Genomic DNA, 17,089 nt, shown 5'->3' with positions numbered 1-17,089 from the left:
AGTAATGAAAAGTGACGTTTTACGGATGGTCTTGTTAAAAAACAAAAAAAGTGGAGTGTCCATCAACGTGTTAAGGTTAACAATTATGAATTAAAGCAGATTTAACCACAGAAATAAAAAAAAATCACAGTTTTAGTTTTTAAATAATAATAATAAGTAACCACATTATTCATCTCGTGTCCAGTCCTGTATGGTTGTGCATGTGCCATATTGTACTATGTAGTAAATGGTACTATTTATTTTTATGGCACGGTTTAAGATAGTACTATCTTAAACAGTAAAGATAACTAAATTCGTCATTACCTAGCGCAAGGTGTATTTACTATTTATCAATACACCTCGACATAATGTTATTACCTTATCTCTCGTAACCACGGTCGCTGTGGTGTTGGAGACGTGGGTTGGGCTGCCCATTTTTAGCGATGCATTTTTTTCCCGTCGCCGTCCGTCCGTTGCCGTCTGTCCGTGTGCTCGTGCGCCGCTGCTGTGTCAATGCGTGGTGCGTACACTGTACGTATATAGCAAGTGAGAAGTGACTAGTGAGTCAAGTGACCCGTTCGGTGCAGTGTATAAAATGACGTGATTACACGTTAGTGTTTCTAAAACGTTGTTATTTTTTTTTTTAAATTTTTATTTTGGCATTCCATCTCTTTTTAAACGAAATCTGATGAAAATGCTCACGCGAAACTATCGCCGGCACTTTAAAATACCATCGGAAGCGGTGTAAATGCGTGCTCGACGAGGCTGACACCATTGAGTTTGCCGCTGTTTGAAAATTTCTATTAGCCCGGCCACAGCCCAGTTACCATTGAGAAATCACTACAGTGTAGTGCTCGTATTATACACTATTGTGCGTAAGTACAAATATGTCGTAAATCGTAGGTACTTCTGACTTTAGTATTCAGAACTTGTGTAGATGGGAAGTGACCGTCAAATATTGTCCATTTTATGAGTCATTCAAGAGTATATTTTGTTTACACCGGAAAATATGCATATTTACTGTTTCTGATATGCAATTGTTATTGTTTCTGTTTCTGCTTTGAATACAATATTTACTTATGTAACTTAATAACTAATGCAATGAGGTAGCACACTAACGCTGTTCAATAAAATGTGCACACATGTCTATTCTAGTAAAATAAATCTCTATCTAATAATGAAAATAAAGTTTCTAATATTATACCCTAGGATTTCAGTTGTTATGATAAATTAGCAAAATATTTACATTGAATATTTGTTAACTTTTATGTTATTCTGTAAAGGGTGTAACAATTGCCCACTTTTTACCGTTTTACCTGAAAACCCCCAACACGATTATGCACCTTTTCCTTTATTATTTTAGCAAACGCAACTTTGATTATACAAAACAAATATTTTGTATTGTTAGAATTAAAGAAATTAACAATAATTGTCCTAAAATATCTTTAATGATTTACTTTCAATACAAAACTTAGTTTTTTCAAAACACTCAGCCCAATCCAAGAAAATACCAACAAAATCATCACATTTCTAAAACTTATTGATATGTACAACCTCGTGTACAACTTAATTTAAGGAAACTATTGTATTATTTATATGTAACTTTTTTTTTTTTGTTGTTGCTATCTAATAACCAAGTAGTTGATGCGTATCATGAATCAAAAATAAATAAAACTTAGTATAGGTATTATAATGTATAAATGAAACAAAAATCTAATTATACCATAAATTAAGTTTATAAAAATCAAAAAATCCCTCAAAATTAATATTAACGTAATACATATAGTCAAAAATAAATAAATAAGATTTACTCATAATTATAATAAAAATAATAATAATTTAATACCTAGTAAGAAATATTGATTGTGTGTCAAACAAAATAAAAAAATTATAAGTTCATAAATAAGGTTTAAAAAATTTAACAAAATTTATAATAAGTAATAACGTAATAGGTACATACCTTTAGTAAAAAATATATCAAATAGACAAACATATGCAATTGTGTTATGTTTTCTCAAATATAAAAAGGTAAAAAATGTACAATCGTGTTGCACCGTCTATAAGTAGGTACATATTACATTAGGTATTACAATAGAAAATCTGATAGGTTGGTAGGCTATACCATCAGCTTTTAGTTTTCCCCAAGTTTTCCTAATAAACATTTTTTAGTAGAAATCTGATGTAAATATATTATATTTAGATATCATCTAGTACCTATGTTTCTTATTTTTGGTAGGTTTTTACTTTACAATATATAGCTAAGTGCATAGATACCTACCTACTTTTATTGCACTATTGAAATATAGAAAATTTACCAAAAGTTGTGTAAAACCAACATGGATACCTGCCTAGTGCCTATGCAATTTAAACTAAATACCTATAGAGAGCCAGAGCCACCATGTACTTATCAACCTAACTTGAATGCATGTTAGCCCTAGTTTAAAAAAAAAAACACTGCACTCTAAAATAGGTGCTGTCATGTTGAACAGTAAAGAAGATATGTCAGATTAATAACACTTATGGTAGACTGTACACATCAAACCATATTTGTAATGTAAATTAAAATTACAATAGGTTCACAAGACACTTGCTATTTTCTTTTTAGGTTCTTAGTATCTACTTATAGCCAATTTTATTGCTAGACCCTTGAAAAAATAAGATATCTAAACATAAGTTCTTGAATAAACAACAATGGTAGGTATAATATGGTATAATACTATGTCATATTTATACGAGTTATACAACTGTGTTGAGCCAATATTACACAGCAGTCAGCCAACTTGATATTAATATTATATTAATTAGTTTTTATTTTAATTTAGTTTTAAATTGTTTTATACATACCTAGCTATTATCCCATAAAGATAAATTTGTTAATGTGAAATTATAAGGCAATTAAATTCCCATTTATTCACCTTAATGTAAGCTAGTAATTCTTAGTGTGATACTAAATAACAATAAAGTGTAGTATTAGTAGTAGTAGAAAATATCAGGTTCTGTGATTTAAAAAAAAAAAAACAATTTAAGCCACTTTAGACAACAAATTCCTTATTTCTGAAGAAATCTTAAGACATTTCTAACTATTTAAATGTGTAAATCAATATCTCATTATTTGATGAGTAATTACCTAAATTTATTGATATTATATTAATAATTAAGGATAAAAATTGAACAAACTTGTAAAAGAATATTTATGTGGGTATATTGTTTTAGCTATTACCTAATTGATTTACATGTAAGTACCTATTATAATATACAATTTATAAATCTTAATCCATTACAAAACACAGGAAACAATATCTATTAAGATAATTGATTTAAAAATTACCAGTTAAGGTACCTCTTATTATTAATTTTTTGTGGTGTCTAACCTAACCTACTGCTAATATGAAGAAAAACTTATTAAAAACAACACTTACAAAAAAAAGCTTCTAAAATTACAAATTAATTAATGATATTACTTGTATAGGTAACACCTATACCTAATATCTTGATTAAGATGGTAGGAAAAAAGTCTCTTTTCTAAAAGAACTAGTACTCTAAATGGTAGTTAATATTAATGATATTAATAATTAAGAAATAATAATAGCTAATAAATATGAATTGTCTACCCTATACAATTTAACTAGACAGGTTAATTTTTTTAACATGCTCACCCCCATTTTTTTTTTAATATTGCATTTATTCAAATTCTGAGTTTTAGAATTTTTAAGTAGGTATACTAAAGACCAGATTTTCAAATTCCTCATATTTTTTGTACTATTTAAATAAGTGTTCTGTGGCAATACTATACATCTACTTTTAAAATGAGAACCTCCCCCCCTTCTCTACAAATTATATAGCTGGTAATTTTCTTGAAAATGTTGATATCCCCATCTAAATCAAAATTCTAATAAGGTGTCTCTGAGTTATTAAAATGTTTGTAATAAGGATAATATTCCTTAAAAATGTTTTTACAAAAATACAAGTTTTATGTAATATTAGATGAAGTATTGATTATACTTAGATCATTTATACAAATTATTTATATTGATAGATCAATTGTAATTGCTAAAATTTTCAAATCATCTGAGCCCCCAAATTTACTTAACCAATAACCATTACCATACACATATTATCCTTAATACATAAAATTATATAACTCGGATAATACTCATTCAAATTTTAATTCATATAGGTTAAATTCAATTCAAGTGTTCAATTATCTAATGAATTTACAGTTATAAATGTGTAAATAAATTTCTTGTATATTTTTGTTTAAATTAATGACACCTAATAATATATTAATTTGACTGATCTTCACCATCACAACTCACAAGTGTGCATTATATAAAAATAATTACCTATATAAGTATTTGCTCCATCAATGAAAATGTTCAAGCTATCACTATAAACAAAATAATACCTACACAATAACTGATCTGGGCATTATTTATATTTTACGCCATCACTCCTTTGTAACCTACTATTAATAACTACAACTAATAAACCCTGATTTTTTGTCTAAAAGATGATTCTTCTAGTGAGTGACATTCTGCCATTTAAAACTATGTCTTAAGAGAGAGGACGTTATACCCGCATATGTTGTCTCCGTCTTACAAGTACGTAACATAGCAAATTTTACGCTCAGCAAAACACGTGTAGCTCCGTTAGTATAAAAATTAGAGCGAATTGACCTCTTATAAAATCTAAAGGTAAGATTATTATCTAGGCAATCTCATAGGCTTTTTATTATATTTTAATTTTAACGCGAGTTATGAGTATTTTAAATTGTAAATTTTTTATACATCTTAAAATCCTCATAACTCGTTTTAAAATTAAAATATACTAAAAAGCCCATGAGGTTGCCTAGATAATAATCTTACCTTTAGATTTTATAAAAGGTCAATTCACTCTAATTTTTAAATTAACGGAGCTGCACGTGTTTTGCTGAGCGTAAAATATGCTATGTTACGCACTTGTAAGACGGAGACAACACATGGCGGGTATAACTTGCAATGAATCACCATATAATATATAACATAATGGTACATTAAAATATATAACTTGTAAACAATGAAATTGTTTAATCATACTCTTTTATTTAATCAAACCTAAAATCTGAATAAAACTACTTCTTAAATTTGGCCCTCATTTTATAGGCATTTGGTTTTGTTAGACCAATGCATTACTATGAAGTAGGTCGATCTATTATTAAAATAAGCTGTGCGGAGAGTAGATAATAATATGTTATTTATTTTTCTATACAATTTTCAGTATTTATGAATATTTTATTTTATACCTACATTGTGAGCTATAATTATTTTATAGATATATAAATGTTTTGAAATTTAATATATTATGCTTAATGTTCCTGGTTAGCTGTCAAGGTCATAGAATATATTTTATTAATATTTATAAAAACAGAACAAAATAATATCATATACCTATTCAATAATAAATATAATGTAGAATATACCAATAAGGTAAAATGTAAACTGTTATGTACCTTTAATAAACTAAATCTAAGTATTTTGTTTTATTCACAGAAAATGTATTTCTAAATCTGTAATTTTTATATCTACAGAATAAAAATGTATGTTGTATGTACAATATTAATAAATTGTAATTAAAATTAATATTAATTACCAAAAATATAAATATGTAATGCCTTCTAAAATAAGACGTATTATTGTTCTTTCTATTAACTAATAACTACTAACTTTTAACCAAAATCTTTTATCACCTTCACAATATTAAATTTGTATTATGTACTTACAAATAAAAAAATACAATATATCTACCAATATTCAGGTTTATTATTTATTAGTACTTTTGGTAGTTTAAATACTTTAAATACTTCAAACTATTATGAACTGTGAAGTAACTTATTTTTTTTATCATATTATGTAATTGACGATTTCATACAATTTTAATATAGTGACAGCCGAATGGTATTTCCAAGTACCATAAACCTAAACTATATAAACAAATTAGTTATTTAAATTTGAACCAATGACCTATATTGAGAATTCAAAACTTTGAATTTTTTACTCATTTGATAAATATCTATCATAATATGCTTATTATCTTACTAATAATAATATGTAAACATTTTAAAATACATCTTTTAGCATCAGTTTATTCAAATATTGGTCTAGTTAAATCATGTGTAACGTAGGTACTTTCAATTTTCATTATTTTTTTTAGAATTCAAAATTTCAAAACGATCTCCGTAAAGTACAAACAAATACGTCTTGTAATATTAATTTACACACTGCAACGGTCGCGGTGGCAGTAAAAATGCAGCCTTACACAATTTACCGCCACCGCTGCAGTGTAATAAGGGGTTGGATAAAATAATATTATTACAAATTAAGAGGTAAATTTTTTTTGACTTAATTATAAAGTTTTTGTCATAGTCAAATAGCTATCCATATTCGTGCATTAAAGCCGTCGATAGTATAATAATATACTGGATACACGCGAATTTTTTTTATCAGTACCTACATCACTGACTAGTCACTAGTGACTATACACTATTTATAGAATAACATTTTGATGACACATTAATGCCGATCGCAGATAGTATACAATATACCTAATAATATATATTATATATTTTCTACATTGATCCCTCGATAATTTTACTTTATTATTATTAACGCCTAACGGGATTGGTTGGAACGTATTTCGTAAAACTTTTTTCCTTGATCAAAATATTATGATTTTTATATCTGTTGTGAAATTGATAATCAAATACGGAAATAAGTTATTGTTGGTTTGGCTGGGACAGTAGAAGCCCTTAATTCAGTGACGGAACTAAGGGGGCTTAGTCCCCTGACTAAGATTTAGCCCCCCTCCACAAAAATTATCTTATTTATTTAGATATAAGCCCCCTATGGGTTATTTTAAATAAATAGTTTTGTAAGCTGAGGTGTAACCCCTCAGAACTTTTACCCTAGTTGCGCCAATCGCCTATGGGCCTCTTATTATGACACCACGGCTGATATTGAGTACCCCAGCCATCGACACTTCCAACCAGTAACCCTCCCAGTAGTTGAGTAGTTGCACTACGGCGTTATATTATTTGAAGACATAAGGTGGTATAATAAACCTAAACTTTTTATTCAGACATATCTGTTGCTTATTGGAGGGTATCACATAAATTATTTAAAATTTCCTATAATCATTTTTGTTCTAAATCAAATAAAAAATATTATTATTCCTTATTTTGTGACTTATAGGATACGTACTTATAGTATGATATTTTAAATGTAAACGATTTATACCATACGCAAACAGAACATGGATAATAGATAATGGTACGGAATGTTCTGTACAGTCGTTAATGTGCACTATGACGACGATACCGATACGTTGATACGTCTACGTAGTGTATAAAAAACAAAATAAATTGCTTTAATATGGATAGTATAAAATAACGACACCCGTTGCCGATCGATCTGATAGTGGGTTACCAAAACATGAACGAAAAAAAAACTCCAGCTAACGCTAACCCATTAGCCTAATAACTAATAAGTAATAACCTGCATCGACAGTAATAGCGCTTGCTGCTAGCCGCTAGGCTTCAGTTGTTACAAAACTCGCGCATGCTCTTAAATTTGACATTTTTCTACATTTTTACAGGGTGAAACTTAAATTAAAAACTTATTCACCGAATTATGGCTGGTGAACGTGTACGACATGCAAATAATATTTAAGTGTATATCAATTTGACATTAATAAGTTGTCAACGTCTCCTTAATTTAGTAACTAACAATCACGGCCGTCTCGTGGGGTCTTCGGTGTAAACAGTGTTTCGTAGTTTTGTGTCTGGTTGTTACGAAAATATGATATCGCATAACCGTAACACACATGCTATAGTCTCGCGCGCACACGCTCACTCACGCGTATGCACCGGATAACTGTCCATCAAATCCTTATAAGGCTGTGGCCGTTCGACTGGTATTTTTTTTAAATCCTTGCCGTCTGAGTACGCGACAACAGGTGGAGGTAGAAAAATAGTTTACACCTCGTCATCGCCACGACCTTTAAAGACGAATAGAGAAGAGGAAAAAACCATTCGTTTACCCCTTTTGTTGTTCACTCTCGTACAATCGTCACGCGTGACGTGATCGTCTAGCGGTGGTGGGGACATGAATATCTGTATATTTTTATCCTATGATTTCATTGATAAATGCGCACGCGTTTCACGAAACAAATAATTGCCAACACAGCGCAATTTCCGGCTCACGGCCGTGGAGGAAGTGAAGCAAGTTGAGACGAGCAAAAAAATCAAAAGATTTTTTCTCTCATCCCCTCCCATCTTAGGTTATAGTTAAATTCAAATTTCAATTCACGATCATATAATTTTATCTCCAATCCAACAATTTTTTTCAAAACTAAAATTATTTAGCATAATTCAATCTCATTGTGTAATATGTTTATTACTTATATCTACCTAATAATTTATTTTTTTGTCTAACAAAAATTATTATGCAGATTAAAATATGTAAACTCATACATGACCTATGGGGAATGAAATGTAGTACGGCTTTAATTAGAGTGGCACTGTTATAGAAAGGAGCATCAATATTAGAGAAGATGGAACCGTGAGAGGAAAACAATTTTTTAAATTGAGTAATAGAGGAAAGAGTAGGACAATTGATTGGAAGTCACGTGAGGCTCAGTTAGAGAGGAGATACAAGAAGGGCCTTGATTGAGCTTAAACCCAATTTGAATTAGTGATTGACAGATTATGGTCTATGGACATTCAACCTGAAGTATAGCACAATATTACAGTACGACTAATTTAACGACTGGAACCATGGATGCATTGGAATGTTGGGAGAAATTTTTTTAAAATCAGGTGGTGGTAAATTTGGTGGTCGTTTTTTTTCTAGTTTAGCTTCTAGAATTTAAAGGTAAATCGACGGTGTAGTGGTATTAAGTCGGGATAAGAGTTGCTAGTGGAGCTAACGGAAGTCAGCGTACTCATTGACAGTAATACCTATAATCTACAATCACACTATTGAAGATCGCGATATGAATCCAACTTAGAGACCATCTCCAGGATCTATACAATCACACCAACACTGTTGGATATAATTGTCAGATCTTTGGATTTTCGTGCCAAAAGCGATTAATCGTAGACTCTCGCAGTTAAGAAAACCATTTTGATTTGTTTTCGATAAAAGCAATATTGATCACTAAACCCGTTGTATCGACTGGGAAATATCGTAGTCCGTAGGTATAAGAATTTGGAATTGATGACAATATCATAACGCGTTTCTGTCTCGACGGCGAATTTCGATGGTAAAAAAAATTGGTGTCATAGTAAAATAATAGCTAGTCGGACGGCAATTGCAGCAGTACGCGGCCCGGCAGCCGTGTGGGAACGGTCCGGTTTCCACCACGCGCCCACGACGTATAAAGTCGGTTTGTTCATTTGTTGTGTATGGCGTACCGGCCGCGCCACCTCGTCCGGGCCACGCCGTCGTTGCCGTCTCCCTCGCGCCGCCTTCCACGCATTGCCACCCAACCAGCCGTCGTCGACGACACATGTTCGTGTTTTTCGATCATTTGTCGGTCGCCAACGGGGCCAGGGTCGCGTGCTAGTCGCGGACTAGGCTTTTGTCACTCGACGTCGGCATTTTCCGAGATAAACGTTACGTTTGTCGGCTCCGCGAGTCACATTTTCGATGGTGAACGCCACATATGGCAGCATCGTTAACAGCGATCGCATCTTGCAATACCGGTGGATGGGTCGAGATTTTTATATATTTTTTTTTTTTTTTGGTGGGGGGGGGAAGTGGTGAAGAGGTGGACCTTGGCGCGGTTCTATGCGGCGGCCGTCGACTCTGTGCAACATTAATGAGCCATGTAGGCCAAAAGACGCATTCCTATTTTACGACCAAAAACGCATAAGTCATAGCGCGCAGCGCGGGAAAAATACAACGAAATAAAGAATACAAAAATATTATGTTATTATTATTATATTACAACAGTTCCGGAAGACGGCGGAAGTAAATATTAATAGAGTTTGTACGACAATGTAATAAACGGGTACCGTTGCGATCTAAGGTTCGTTTCGTTCTACGACTTCGTATTCATCGAATTTCATTCGGAAACAACTTGGTGTCTATCTAATATCAAATTTTGAGTACGACTTGAGCGATTTGGGGGTGGCCTGTGGTATAAGCCATCAACACGGCAAACCCCCTCCCGCATAATATTTATTGTTTCGTAAGGCCTTGTACAAGTTACAAGCTACAACTTTTATTTACTACGCCCAAACGGATAGCGGATATCTAAATTCTAAAATTGCTTAGAAAATTATGACGCACATTAAAAACATCGCGATTTCTGTGTTTTTAGAACGGAATACGTGCGCAACGTGACGTTTCCATTTATGGTTCTCGATCATTCTATGTGATCCCATTATAACTGTTATCATCCGGTACGTTATTGACGCGCGTAGGTATTAGAAATAATCGTACATTTATTTTCATCAATAATACCAATGCCTGGTGTAGTGGTGTTTTTCAAAGTTATTTTCTGTACATTTCAATTTTCATTTTCTACGAACACTTAAGACCTCACTACTTCAGTTTCAGTATACTTCATTACTTACTTTCACGCACCTTGTGTCCTTGTTGTATTATTCATGAAATCATATAACAATTAAACTATGCACAAAGTATAAATAATATAATATATATTACAATTCATAACTTTACTGTAACATCTGGATTATATCTATATGCGATATGTTCTAATCCTTTTATGAATTGCCTAAAATTGTACTTGAGTTCGCCTATTCGAACTCTTCTTACTCATCTTTTAACCTTTATGACCGTTTTTGTATTTTTTACTTTTGTCAAACAATCTCAAGTTATATTGTGGTTAATTCTCCCATAACTAGTTTCTTTTTTATATCTCCACTATTAAACACTGGAGCATGTAAAATCTATTTATAGTAGGCGTAGAAATGAACACACCTCTTTACAGAGGTGGAGTATTATTTTTAAACAAGGCTTATTGACCAAATATTGCTTTGTTTTAAAATATTATATTTTATAAAAACGATTTGGGTAAAAATTATAAATTTAAATATTTTTATCGATTGTTAATTTATAAGGCATTATTAAATACTACCTACACATTTTAACAATAAAATTAATTTTATATTAAAATTTTTATTTTTTTTTTCAGATTATTATTCAGACCAAAATGAATAAATTACTAATGATGATGATTTTGACAGTTGCCTTGTTGACACTAGGCTTTTGTTATGCAGATGAAATACAACAGCAATTAATCAGACAGAATCCTTGCGTTCTTAAACAGACTTGTCATGAATGTATACAAACTCCAACGTGCGCTTGGTGTGCACAACCGGTACGTTCAGCAAAAAAAAAAAACATTAGTCATTAATATTTGTTCTTTGTTTTGTCGTGTTCTAATCATAACAATTTATTTTAACAGTATTTATGAAACACTGATATTTATATTTATTATAAGTTTGATCATTACTTTATAAATTATTGCAATTGTATAATTTATCTTTAGAAATTTGATGGAAAACGATGTTTTCAATCAACCATTAACTCTAACATGATACAATGTAATGAACGCTATATTAATAATCCTAAAAATGAGTACAAGATGTTGGATTCACGTGAACTTCAAAAAGCCAGGAAAAATACAAATTCTTACATGTCTAGTGTTAGTAGTTCCAGTGGCTCCTCTTTTTCGGCTTCTAAAGGATCAGCAGCAAGTTCAACACACGATGCTGTACAAATCTCTCCTCAACAAGTATCTCTTAAGCTTAGAATAAGTAAGCTATTTTCTGAATTATTGTATTAGTCTATATATTTATAAAAATGTATGACATTATTTTTAGATGAAGCCCATAGAATAACTGTAAATTATGCACAAGCCGAAGATTATCCTGTGGACTTATATTATTTGATGGACTTATCTAATTCAATGGAAGACGACAAAGAAAAATTATCCGCTCTTGGAAATTTATTGGCTGAAAGCATGCGAAATATTACCTCAAATTTTCGACTTGGATTTGGTAGCTTTGTCGACAAAGTTGTCATGCCATATGTCAATACAATGCCAAAAAAGTAAGTTGAATATTTGTTTTTGGTTTTCATAAATTTGTTTGAATGAGTATAAAATATATTTTTGCGTGATTTTTCTTGGGTTAGAATTGAATCTCCATGCGAATTCTGTGCTCATTCATATGGTTTTCGTAATCAGTTGTCGTTGAATTCGAACACTGATTTATTCTCAGTAAGTTATTGATCTAAAATGAATTCAAGACAAAATGTGTATAATCCATCTACAAATAAATCAATGTTGTATATATACATTTGAATAATTTCTTTTTGGTATCTATCGCAAGTACATAGGCATTTGTAGAAAACATTTTTTTTTTTTTTTGGTGGGGGGGGAGAAGGCTTATACATATTGTGTAAAAAATAAAAATTTGTCAAAAATAGAAAACATTGGCATGTTGTGTTTTGTAATACTTTTTAAATATATTTTCTAATATACAATACCTTATCAATTTTCATCTAATAAATGTAATTCAAAAATAATTTTCCCGAAACATTATGTGAGGGAAGGTGAAGTTATGAACCCCTCCATTAATACATTGCTTAATTAATAGAAGGTGCTTCTATTAATTTCTTGTTTATAAAAATTACAAACAATGCCTAGGTATTCATTATTTTTAAACTGATCGAGGTGATAATTCTGTATCTGGAATCATAGATTTAGATACATTTTATATTTTTCTATGATTTTGCAATGGTATTTTTATTTTAGAGTACTTAATAAATTATAATAATTAATAAATATTAATAATTATTTTATAAAGTAATATACTGTTTTAATAGTATATTAATATATTTTTATATTATATTTTTTTAGTACCTAACTAAAATTTTAATGTGCTATTGTATTACTTATTGTATATAAAATAATACTTTTAATTGTAATTAGTTAAAATAAAATATTCCTATAGGCTATAGTTGTTTAATTTGTATTTGCATGACTTGTAAGTCCAATATGTACGACTGTACAAGTATATCAGTTTCATGCATAGTTTAGATTGTTTAAAAATAATATTTCTTAGCTTTTATATTTTTATTTGTTGTAGATGTTTTTATACACACACTAGGCAAAACATTATCCTAATCTATTTTTTTTTACTTCAAATAAATACATGGAGTATATTATAGGTTTTAAATAAATTATAATTGATGAATCATATTCATACCCATATGCCTATCTATGTTTAATGAGGGATAATATGCTTGTCGTGCACATAGTATTGCACTATCGTTCTGTAACTGTGTGATTATTACAAAACTTATTTTGTAATAATTTTTTGTGTGCCTGTATAATATCCAGCTTGGTGAAGCCATGTCCTCGTTGTGATGCTCCTCCATACGGATTTCAAAATGTCATGTCTCTCAGTCAAGATACTAATAAATTTGCCGTAAGTCCATTGAAAACTATTCAGCATCATTAAGAATAACTGTTAACTAAACATTATTTATTAAAACTAACATAATATAAATTTGTACCTTTCACTGTCCAATTTTCAGAAATGTTTAAAGACAAAAATAAATATGTTATTTTAATTGTTATTATTAACATTTAATAAACTGTCACTTATCATGCCCACTTTTTAAATTATTTTACTTAAAAATGTGATTGACTTACTGCTTGTTTATATGTTTCTGTTGCATGATTAATTTTAAATTATTTTATGAGTTAAAGTATTAATTATCTAATTAAATGCATGTAAAATATTAGTTTGATACATTTATTGATTGAATATAATACTTAATTTAGGGTGAGGTCCAAAGAGCACCAGTTTCAGGTAATTTAGATGCACCAGAAGGTGGTTTTGATGCTATCATGCAAGCCATTGTCTGTCGTGATCAAATTGGTTGGAGGGAGCGCGCCAGGCGATTATTGTTATTCTCAACCGATGCTGGATTTCATTATGCTGGTGATGGAAAAGTAAGATTCTTTATTACTTAAGTTACATTCTAAATCATTAAGCAATTCATTATACCTTTAGCTTGGTGGCATTATCAAACCAAATGATGGTCGATGTCATCTTGATAATAGAGGTAGTTACACACATTCGTCTTTACAAGATTATCCATCAATATCACAGGTAACTACTATACAGAAGTGTTTATTACTTTACTATTGATGGTTATATGATAAAACAATTTTTTAGATAAATTTAAAAGTAAGACAAAACTCAATCAATATGATCTTTGCTGTAACGCGAGAACAAATAAATGTTTATGAACGTCTAATGCAACATATCGAAGGAGCTTCAGCTGGTACTCTATCCGAAAATTCAGAAAATGTTGTTGATTTAGTTAAAGATCAGTACAGTGTAAGAAATATTATATTTTCTAACATATTATTTATTATTACAATACATTGCATGCTCTTACACTGTAATATAATCTTAATAACTATTGATTGTATTATAGAAAATATCATCTTCTGTGGAAATGAGAGATACTGCATCCAGTGCTATAAAAGTCACATATTATTCGAGCTGTCTCGATAAAGATGGTGTGTTAAAACAAACAAATAAATGTGATGGACTTAAAGTTGGTACTGTAGTCAATTTTCAAGCTGAAATCGAAGTAACATCATGTCCACCAAATCGCAAAGATTGGACACAGACTTTTCAAATTTACCCTGTTGGTATAAATGAATCATTAACTGTGTCATTAGATATGCAGTGTGAATGCCAGTGTGAAAATGCTGGTCATCCTGTAAGTAGCAACTTCATAGTGCCAAATAGTATAGATTAATTATTTTAAATGTAATTTAGGACTATCTTGAGAAATCGCCCGACTGTCGTGGAGCTGGAACATTAAAGTGTGGTGTTTGTGAATGTGATTCCATGCATTTTGGTCGTATGTGTGAATGTGATGCTAACAATAATCGTCATGGTAATGATACATACATGGTATCTGGATGTCGGTTGAACAATGACTCGGAAATAAATTGTTCAGGTCGTGGAGAATGTAACTGTGGTCAATGTGATTGTCAAGCTAGATCTAATCCAGAAGAGGTAAAATTTATTTTTAATGTAAATTATTCAGGTTGATAACTAATAATGCAAAATATGTTTTAGAGAGTTTATGGTACATACTGTGAATGTGATAATTTCTCCTGTGACCGATCTGGTGGTGCTTTATGTGGTGGTTATGGTACATGTGACTGTGGTGTATGCAAGTGCATCCCAGGATGGACAGGTGAATCATGTGATTGTCATGCTACAAATGAAACATGTATAATGGATGGTAGTAATGAAATATGTTCGGGTCGTGGGAATTGTGAATGTGGTCAATGTAAGTGCTCTGAAGAAAATGGTATAAGATATTCTGGAAAATACTGTCAAAAATGTCCAGTAAGTCAATAAAAAAATTATTATATAAATTTGTATTTTGTGTTCATATCAATTTTTAATTAACATTTTTGTAAAATTTAATATTATTTATTATTAAATTGTTGTGTGATTTAGACTTGTCCAGGTAGATGTCAAGAATTTAAAGAATGTATTCAATGTCTTGTGTACAAGACTGGTTCTATGTCTCCTGAAGAATGTGAAAAAAGTTGCACAATCAAACCAATCATAGTAAAAGTAGCTGAAGGTAAAATATGAGTACCTTATTATCTTAACAATAACATTTATTTTTATTATATTAATTTTAATTTTTAGCTAATGAAGACAAAGATGAAAATATGTGTTCATATTATGATCAAGACGATTGTCGTTTTGCATATGTTTACACGTATGATCAAAGTGGAAAGATCGTAATTCGAGCACAAGAAGAACGTGAATGTCCTCCTCAAGTTTACTTCATGGGTACATACTTTATATTAAATTTATAAATTGTTAATGCACATTGTTAGTTAATTGTCATATATAATTTCAGGTATTATATTGGGCGTGATTGGAGCTATAGTATTAATTGGAATGGCTCTTTTGCTGCTGTGGAAACTACTAACAACAATTAATGATAGACGAGAATTCGCGAAGTTTGAAAAAGAGCGTATGATTGCCAAATGGGACACAGTAAGTATTGTTAAATAAACAATACATTTCCTTTTATTAAATTCATATTTTTCTTTTTTTTTTAGGCTGAAAATCCAATCTACAGACAAGCCACGTCAACATTCAAAAATCCTACTTATATGGGCAAATCTTAATATCCAAATGTGTTCAAAACTACATGTTGTATACTAACAAAATCTTAAACACAGAGTATCTGTCGTTTTTACAGCTTTTGTTAGAAATTAGAACACGTGCCATAGATGTGTAAATCATAGTAAATTAACACTTTGTTTTTTTTTTGTTTTCATTTGGGAGTCATGAATTATTAACACAATTGCAGTAGAACTCAGTATCTTGTAAATAAAGATTCATTGTTCATTGTTGTCAATGTTTAATTTCTGCAGCATTATTGTAAGCAAAAAAAAAAAAAACAATTAAAACTTAAACATGTTACTTAGAAACTTCCTAATATTTATTTTTGTTAAATGTATTTTAATTCCTTTTCTGTATATTTTTTCTATCTTGTTAATATTTTATTTTAATATTATATTTGATGTATACATAATTATTTTCTATTCTATTTTTAAATTAATCAACAGATCTCTGAATTTGTAAACGAGCTTAATAGGAAAAAATACACTTAAAATATTAATTATTTTCGTCTAGTCTTCCATCACTAAAACCACCAGTGAATTCGAACTTAAAAATAAATTAACATTTTTTTTCGCAAATAAAAATGCTGAACATCGAATTTGTGCCTTTAATATTTTTTAGAACTTACATTTAAAACATTGTGTATGATTTATACATATATACTATTTAATATTTATATATATACATATATATAGTACCTTAACAATTATTGTTTGCGTGCTAATTTTTTTTTTCGCATTTTATCTTTGTATCATAACATTAACGACTGACTTTTGAATATATAATATATGAATAAATAAAAATCGTGTACAATATATTATTCGACGTGCGTTTTTTTTTCATTATTCACGTTTTCCT

General features: G+C 30.2%; 1 protein-coding gene across 2 annotated transcripts; it reads left to right on the top strand.

Moving 5' to 3' along the window:
• The first annotated feature begins 425 nt into the window (after positions 1–425).
• LOC132938509 (integrin beta-PS) lies at positions 426–17,051 on the top strand. 2 transcript variants are annotated; one of them, XM_061005384.1, is made up of 15 exons: positions 426–850; positions 11,176–11,361; positions 11,533–11,800; positions 11,867–12,095; positions 13,390–13,477; positions 13,837–14,007; positions 14,069–14,167; positions 14,234–14,398; positions 14,499–14,789; positions 14,849–15,091; positions 15,155–15,430; positions 15,545–15,674; positions 15,743–15,889; positions 15,960–16,099; positions 16,165–17,051. In XM_061005384.1, the coding sequence occupies exons 2-15, from the start codon at positions 11,194–11,196 to the stop codon at positions 16,231–16,233; spliced, it is 2,484 nt and encodes an 827-aa protein (XP_060861367.1). In that variant the 5' UTR covers positions 426–850; positions 11,176–11,193; the 3' UTR covers positions 16,234–17,051. The 2 variants fall into 2 exon arrangements, with proteins under 2 accessions (XP_060861367.1, XP_060861366.1); XM_061005383.1 differs by having other exon boundaries at positions 426–854.
• The last annotated feature ends 38 nt before the right edge of the window (positions 17,052–17,089 follow it).

This window comes from Metopolophium dirhodum, chromosome 2 (genome assembly GCF_019925205.1).
Source record: "Metopolophium dirhodum isolate CAU chromosome 2, ASM1992520v1, whole genome shotgun sequence".
In the NCBI taxonomy this organism is placed as follows: Eukaryota; Metazoa; Arthropoda; class Insecta; order Hemiptera; family Aphididae; genus Metopolophium; species Metopolophium dirhodum.
The sequence above is the reverse complement of the archived record's forward strand: the minus strand, read 5'-3'. Positions and strand labels throughout refer to the sequence as shown.

What these genes read in the sequence shown, in the direction of transcription:
- LOC132938509 (XM_061005384.1), top strand. Translation starts at nt 11,194, where the DNA reads ATGAATAAATTACTAATGATGATGATTTTGACAGTTGCCTTGTTGACA. An exon ending in AAGATACTAATAAATTTGCC is followed by an intron (nt 13,478 to 13,836) that starts GTAAGTCCATTG and finishes TACTTAATTTAG; the next exon opens with GGTGAGGTCCAAAGAGCACC. An exon ending in TCCTCAAGTTTACTTCATGG is followed by an intron (nt 15,890 to 15,959) that starts GTACATACTTTA and finishes ATATAATTTCAG; the next exon opens with GTATTATATTGGGCGTGATT.